This window comes from Hoplias malabaricus, chromosome 2 (genome assembly GCF_029633855.1).
Source record: "Hoplias malabaricus isolate fHopMal1 chromosome 2, fHopMal1.hap1, whole genome shotgun sequence".
Taxonomy (NCBI): Eukaryota; Metazoa; Chordata; class Actinopteri; order Characiformes; family Erythrinidae; genus Hoplias; species Hoplias malabaricus.
The window spans coordinates 17,958,710-17,966,152 of NC_089801.1; the positions used below are offsets into that span (position 1 = coordinate 17,958,710).

General features: G+C 40.7%; 1 protein-coding gene across 3 annotated transcripts; it reads right to left on the minus strand.

Moving 5' to 3' along the window:
- Positions 1–258: 258 nt before the first annotated feature.
- On the minus strand, positions 259–6,835 carry LOC136687416 (protein INCA1-like). 3 transcript variants are annotated; one of them, XR_010800466.1, is made up of 7 exons: positions 6,687–6,835; positions 5,564–5,662; positions 5,037–5,085; positions 4,601–4,761; positions 3,033–3,204; positions 2,800–2,919; positions 1,093–1,211 (listed from the first exon to the last, which is right to left on the minus strand). XR_010800466.1 is itself a non-coding variant. In XM_066661818.1 (6 exons), exons 1-6 carry the CDS (start codon positions 6,773–6,775, stop codon positions 1,068–1,070), a joined length of 714 nt encoding a protein of 237 aa, XP_066517915.1. In that variant the 5' UTR covers positions 6,776–6,835; the 3' UTR covers positions 259–1,067. The 3 variants fall into 3 exon arrangements, 2 of the variants coding, with proteins under 2 accessions (XP_066517915.1, XP_066517916.1); XM_066661818.1 differs by lacking the exon at positions 2,800–2,919 and having other exon boundaries at positions 259–1,211; XM_066661819.1 differs by lacking the exon at positions 1,093–1,211 and having other exon boundaries at positions 2,492–2,919.
- Positions 6,836–7,443: the final 608 nt, after the last annotated feature.

Genomic DNA, 7,443 nt, shown 5'->3' on the forward strand with positions numbered 1-7,443 from the left:
GGACAGTGGTCACACACACTCACCCAGTCACTCACACACTCACCCAGTCCTTCACACACACTCACACCTGTGGACAGTTTCACACACTCACCCAGTCACTCACACACTCACCCAGTCATTCACACAAACTCACACCTGTGGACAGTTTCAGTTTGTAATCAGTTGTGACTGTAAACAAGCGATGATTAAAACATGGCACTCAATCAGTGGGGAATTTTATATAGATTTTCCTTTATTATTTTCTACAATTTTGTGTTTTTTCAGCTAAAAATAAACAAACATTATGAAAAGGTCTTTTAAATTGATCATATTTAGAAAAAGAGTCACAACCTCTAAGAACTACCTCAGTGCAGGTGGTGAACACAAGAAACAAACAGGGAACAGTGAAGGTATCTGTGGCTTAACGACAGTTCAGTGTGTAATTACAGAAAAACACAAGCAGTGAACATTAATAACTCTGAGGAGAGAGGCGCCTGAAGGAACCAGCGCACCACGAATAAAACACTTCTGAATATTCATAAACTTCAAAATGACGACAGAAATGACAATGCTCTTGAAAGATAACGCACTCCCTGGCCACTTTATTGGAAACCCTTCTCTTGGTGGTGTGCAGTTAGAGTCTGTGTTGGTGCTGCTCCATCCTCGAGTCCTTTTTTAATGCTCAGAGCCCCTCTCGTCTGGAGGGGACCCTGTGTACAGTCAATGAGCAAATATCTGAACACCCCTCGTCCTGCGGTGTGCCTTTGTTCAATTTCCAAATGAAAATTTGTGAAAACGAAGCTAAGAAATGATGTCTTTATCACAGAATTTCTATTTATTTACTCAAAGAAAATGGTGACAGCATTTTGTTATTTATTTAACTGTTGACTGTGGGTGTTAGGGTTAGGGGGAGGGCCCTAAATTTTTGCACATCCCTGTTATAAAACCTGAGAATATTCCACCACGCTCACAACACCTGGACAGTCGTATGTATGAGCATCATAAACTGACCAATGACGAGTCTCAGTCTCTAACTGTAAACCTATACAAGTGTTTCCAATGAAGTGGCCAGTCTGTGTGCATCCCTCCTATTCCTCTGGTTTATATCCGAAGCCCCAGAATTCACCGTGAGAAATGCCAGACCCCCTCCAGCTCCTCTGCTCTTCTCTGTGAGCCGTTCCCCTCACAACGAAGGACATCATGGGGTTTCCTCCAGGAGCCAGGTCCAGCAGCTGCTCACACACAGCAAACACCAGAAACATCAGAGAACCTTCATTTACACTGTATTTGTCTACAGGGTGGGCCATTTATATTATATACTACGGATACTGGAAGTCTGTGCTAGCATTTCTCTTGTGGGCAGCACTTTGAACACATTTTATAAGTGGTCAGAAACTTGTAAATAACTCATGAAAGAATAAAGTTACGTTAAAATAATAAAACTTATTCTCACACCATTGTTTTTCTTTTGAAATTCCCAATAAGTTTGATGTGTCACATGACCCTCTTCCCATTGAAAAAACAAAAGTTGGATCCAAAATGGCTGACTTCAAAATGGCCGCCATGGTTACCACCCATCTTGAAAAGTTTCCCCCCTCCCATATACTAATGTGCCACAAACAGGAAGTTAATATCACCAACCATTCCTAGTTTATTAAGGTGTATCCATATAAATGCCCCACCCTGTATAAACACAAAATAATCCTTTGAAAATGCGTTAAAACTTCAGTTAGCCAGCTTGGTTTTCGCCATGACAACCATTCAGACGTCATAAAGCAGGAGGATGTCTCTAGTTATAAACGTGATTGATGAAGGCTAATAACACACACAAAAGTTTCCTGAACCTGAGGGGGGCGCTGTAGAGGCGGAACTGACAATCCTGATGATGCATTCACACAAAACCAACAGCAAAAAAGGTATATATCCATACAGATGTGCAGTGTAATGTAAACATCTGTGCATTTACCTGTAAATGGAACTATGTGGATTTGTGATGTCACAGGTTTTAAAGAGCTAGCGTCTACTTCACACCTCCACTCGACTGTTAGTGAAAACTAAAGCTCTTAGACTGGAGTTACTCTATAAGTCACAGGTCTTAAAGTCTCCCTCCGTTCAGAGACACGAGTCTGGTCCTGTACGAGTGAAAGGACTGGACAGACGTCCTGAGGACGACACGGGAGTGAGTTCCAGTTTCTTAAAGGCAGGTAAAATCCTTTAACATTTGAATATTGTACGCAAGACCTGAGTGGGTCAGGGGTAAACACAAACACCTTATTCCTGCTTTAATTCAGAAGTAGACCATAATAAATCACACGCAGTGAATAAAGGCCTTAAAGTGGAGTGTCTAAAAGTCGGGTGGAAGTGGTTCTGAAGCAAGACGGCATTGTTCAACACTTACAGGAAACATTTATTTATAGTCGGTGCTGACTGCTACTCTCTACCAGTTTAAACACAAAGAGTGTCCAACTCAGAGACCAGCCCCAGAGCTCAGAAATGTTTTTAATGTCAAAGTAAGGCATTAAAGGTTAAATGGGTAAGAGATTAGTTAATAATTACTGTAAAACGTCACGTTTTTGAGGCTTAAAATTCACCCTTTTCACATGTAGAGGCATTTAGGGGCAGTTTTACTATCTGTAATTTATTCATCAATTCAAAATAACCACACACACACCCTCTCCCCCTTGAGTTGATTACACACAGTGAAAACAGACCCCTGGCTGATCCAGGCACATCATGTTTATGCTGTTTCTCAATAGCAATAACACAAAGAATGGATGTGCTTTCTCTAGAAGATCCTTGGAATATCTTCTGGGAAGAGACCTGTGACGTTGCAGTGAATGATGGGATCTTCATGTGGTTCATGGACCGATGTGTCCTTGTTATTTTGTGCAGGGAAGTACTTTAACCGTTCGTGCTGTTTGATTTCTTGAGTACAGAAACCTATATTCAGCAGTGGAACATGACATAAAGCAAGAACATGAGAATGTAAGAACACACACTGAGAAACAGCCTTAGTGTGTAATAATAATAAGAGAGTGTAGGTGACCACTGACCTCGTGGCTGTAGGGGCTCTCAGGGAGGTGTGCGGTCTCCGTGTGACTGCGATGGTCCGGCAGAGTGTGTGGATCTGTGTGAGACTCTTCATGTTGTTCTGTTACAGTAAACAAACCCCTCTGATCAGCTCTCACACACACAGAGCTGCCCCACCACTTCTCCCCCTTCAACCTGTAACAGTCATAACAACAACATTCATTCATTCATTGTCTGTAACCTTTATCCAGTTCAGGGCGGTGGTGGGTCCGGAGTCTAACCGGAAACATTGGACGCAAGGCGGGAATACACCCTGGAGGGGGCGCCAGTCCTTCACAGGGTGACACACGCTCACACATTCACTCACACACTCATACCCACGGACAATTTTGAGTCTCCAATCCACCTACTTTTTGGAGCGTGGGAGAAAACTGGAGCACCTGGAGGAAACCCTCGCAGACACAGGGAGAACACACCACACTCATCACAGACAGTCACCCGGAGGAAACCCTCGCAGACACAGGGAGAACACACCACACTCCTCACAGACAATCACCCGGAGGAAACCCTCGCAGACACAGGGAGAACACACCACACTCCTCACAGACAGTCACCCGGAGGAAACCCTCGCAGACACAGGGAGAACACACCACACTCCTCACAGACAGTCACCCGGAGGAAACCCACGCAGACACAGGGAGAACACACCACACTCCTCACAGACAGTCACCCGGAGGAAACCCACGCAGACACAGGGAGAATACACCACACTCCTCACAGACAGTCACCCGGAGCAGGACTAGAACCCACAACCTCCAGGACCCTGGAGCTGTGACAGAGACATTACCTGCTGCACCACTGTGACGCCCATAACAAGAAAACAACAATAATAATAAGAAGAAAAATAATATAAATATAGAACAACATCATACACAAATGCAGCAGAATCAAAACCCACAGAAGAGATCAAAAAGATACATTTTTAAAGTAAAATTAAAGTATTTTTCCATATTTAAAAAAAATACCTGTTTCAGATACACTGTGTTTGTGATGTCATAAACAACCACGTGTTTATATCCTTCCATCTATTCAGCCTAAAGCAGTTTAGCCCTGCCCACTCACACTGAAGTTATAAGGAGCGTATTTCTCTCTCCTCACTACCATCTCTCCAATCTCCCATCTTCTTCCACCCCTCTTTCTGCCTTATCTCTCACCCCCTCTCTTTTTGTCTGTCTTCACCACAACATCCCCCTTACTTCCCTCTTCTCTCCATTTCCATCTCTCACACTTCTCTCTCTTTTTCCTGTTTCTCCTTTAACTCTCACCCCTCTCCTTTTCTGTCTTCATAGCAACGTCGCCCTTCCTTCTCTTTCTCTCTCTCTTCTCTCTCTATTTCAATCTCTCACTCTCCTCTCTCTCTCTCTTCCCCCTCTTATTCCTCTGTCTCTCTCTTTCCCCCTCTTTCTCCTTTATCTCTCACCCCGTTCTCTCTGTTTCTCTCCGTCCCTTCCCTTTCATTCCACTCTCCTTTTCTCTATCTCTCTCTATCTCTCTCTCTCTCTCTCTCTCTCTCTCTCTCTCTCTCTCTCACTCGTCGATGAGGCTCTGTTTTCTCCTCAGCTCTGTGATGTGGTGAGTAAAAGCTGTTGCTTGTCTTTCTGCTGAGTATCTGCCTCCTCTTCTCTTCCTTCCCTTCAGCGTCGCTGGAGAGGGGAGTGTCTCCAAGAGGACACGTCCGGACTGACCGCATGCCTGAAGAACAAAGGACCACTTATTACACACACATCTCTTCTGAAATGAAGGGTAATAATCAGAGTTGTGTCCTACACTTCTAGGAAGACTTTACACTAGATGTTAGGACATTGCTGTAAGGATCTGATGGCATTCAACAACATAAACTTTAGTGACGTCGGGGGCAGATGTTGGAGGATTAGTTATGGATCATAATATCCCCTCCAACTCATCCCTTAATAGTTATTAAATAATTTAAAAAATATTGAATATAAAAGTTAAGAAGCTGCTCTGACCAGTTCAGAAGGATCCAAAGAGAACAGATCACAGCTGAAGGAACTCTCACTGAAAAATCAAAGACACAGTCTTGTTATTTCTGATATTTTTGAGCTTTTGGAAAGGTTCAAAGAGTCCACAGCCTTCATCTGTTTATATTTACACTTCCATTTTCCATTAGAATACAAAATACATGTTTTTATTGTCTATTTAAGACTAAAACATGTGAATATTTTTGTTCAAGGCTTTGCGGGACCACCGCTCTGTAAAGCCCTGACCAGGGGCTGACCATTAAAAGGCTAGACTCATTGTTTACAGACCGCAGACCTGGCTCTGACCACTTCTGACTGGGACACTGGGGCAAGGCAGTCTGGTGCCCGAAGGCCCAAATCACTCATGAACCACAGGAACATCACTAAGGATGCATTCCTTCCAAGCAAGCATGTTTTGAAAGTGGGAAAGGCATGAAACTCTATGACTTTTAACAACGTCTTATAAAAGTTCATAAACTTTACACAGAAAGATGCCGTGTTCTTTAAAGAAGTACCTTGGATTCCGGAGGATTTTGTCCCTGAAAGAGTCGTTATACTGACTGAGCGCAGGATGCTGGGAGACGGGGTCCTGTCGGTGCACGGCTCTTGATCTCCTGCAGGGGACGCCACATACCCATATTTAGAATAGGAGACGGTACGCTTTTCCCTGCGCTCCATGTTGTTAAAACCTAAGGTTTTCGACGTTATTTTAACAGATGTATATATCATCAGTTTTACAATTATCCACTGATAAAGCTTAGAGGTCATACACACAGTTATAAATGAAAGAAATACCATATAATCAGCACAGAAATCAAATATTCATACCTGTATACCTGTGGTTATTCAGAAAAAGTCAAATTTTATTAACAGTATTTTTAGGATTTTTTTTAGATTAATGAAATTCTTGAAAATTCTTCATATATATTTTTCTTCACATATTTAAATTATGCCTAATACACTCTGTGAAGCATACTATGTATTTCATGTTCATTTTCAGATATACGTAACATTTTCACAGTGCTTCAAACAATTTTGCAATAAAAACAAGAGATGGATTTTGGGACTACAAAATCTGTTACCCATAATGACGTCACTGCCACGTCCTACGAACCGATTCGCACTGATTCATGGGTTTTGAAGTTCAATATTAGATTTTTTTTTTAATATTGTCAAATGTACCAAAATATTATCCTACTGTATTGTGTTCCTCGACTCTGTGATAGCGCTGTCGCCTGAGGCCTTTCGAAAACAGTCCAGTTTTAAATTACTTTTAATCCGTTATCAAAAATATCCCAACGGTGAAATGAACGGCTACTCGAAGGGTGAGTGTCAAATGGCTCCTTTCTCCCTTCCTAGTGGACAACGTAGGTTACGAAATAACAAGGTTTTCGCCTAAATACAGCCTTATAACTTAAACATTACACGATTAATATGCGACCTGCAGTTTTTTATGCAATAGTTAGAGAACTGCTTAGGGTCAAAAGCCATAGTTTTGTGACCTATGAAGTGCACTACTTAAGAACTAGGGCGCAATTTGGAACAAAAATATGTTTAAAATATAGTTAGCGGATAACGGAGATTTTCCACGGTCTCTTCACAAATCAATATTATTTTAAAACAAAAACGGTTCATTACTTCGCAAAAGAGAGGAATGGGTCGTATTCCTCCGCTTTTTCTCCTTCATGTTGTATCTGAAGTCCGTTTGAGCTCCACTGGTGCCACATTTAAGACAAAAATAAAGTTAGTGAAGATGGTGTGTTCTTTTAGCGGCTATGTTAGCACTAGCGGGCAGTTCTCTGTCCACAAAGTAAAAATATAGCTAATACTTCTTAATTTTATTTGTAAGTATTTATTAAAATTATATGGGTGGGTACTATATTAAAGTAGAAATTACAAGTTTTTAGTTTACATTTAATTTTTTTAATTTACTATTTTATTTATTTGTGCATGAGATAATTTTCAAATATATTCAAACGTCGCAGTACATATTACATTTGTTTTCACACATTGTATATATTTCTAAAACATTCTTAATAATATAATTCATATTTCTATTTGAATATAAATCTAAGAAGCTTTATACATACATTTATATATAGAAATGAATATATTTTAATAAAGAAATTGATATATTTAAACGTTTCTGCAAAAGGGGTCAAATTAACAGTTTGGCTTGACAAATATGTTATATTTTTTATATATTTATAGTTTTAGGATATGGGATCTGTTCATTTAGACAATCTTTCAGTTACAGTCTTCTCAGTAACTACACAAGTGTGTTCATAAATTAAATAAAGCGTCCTCACCGGGTGTAATAGTTAGTTTGGTTATATTCAGTTATTTCACATTTTGTTTTTGTAGAGCAGTTTCTTTTTTTAGAGAGAGATGATGT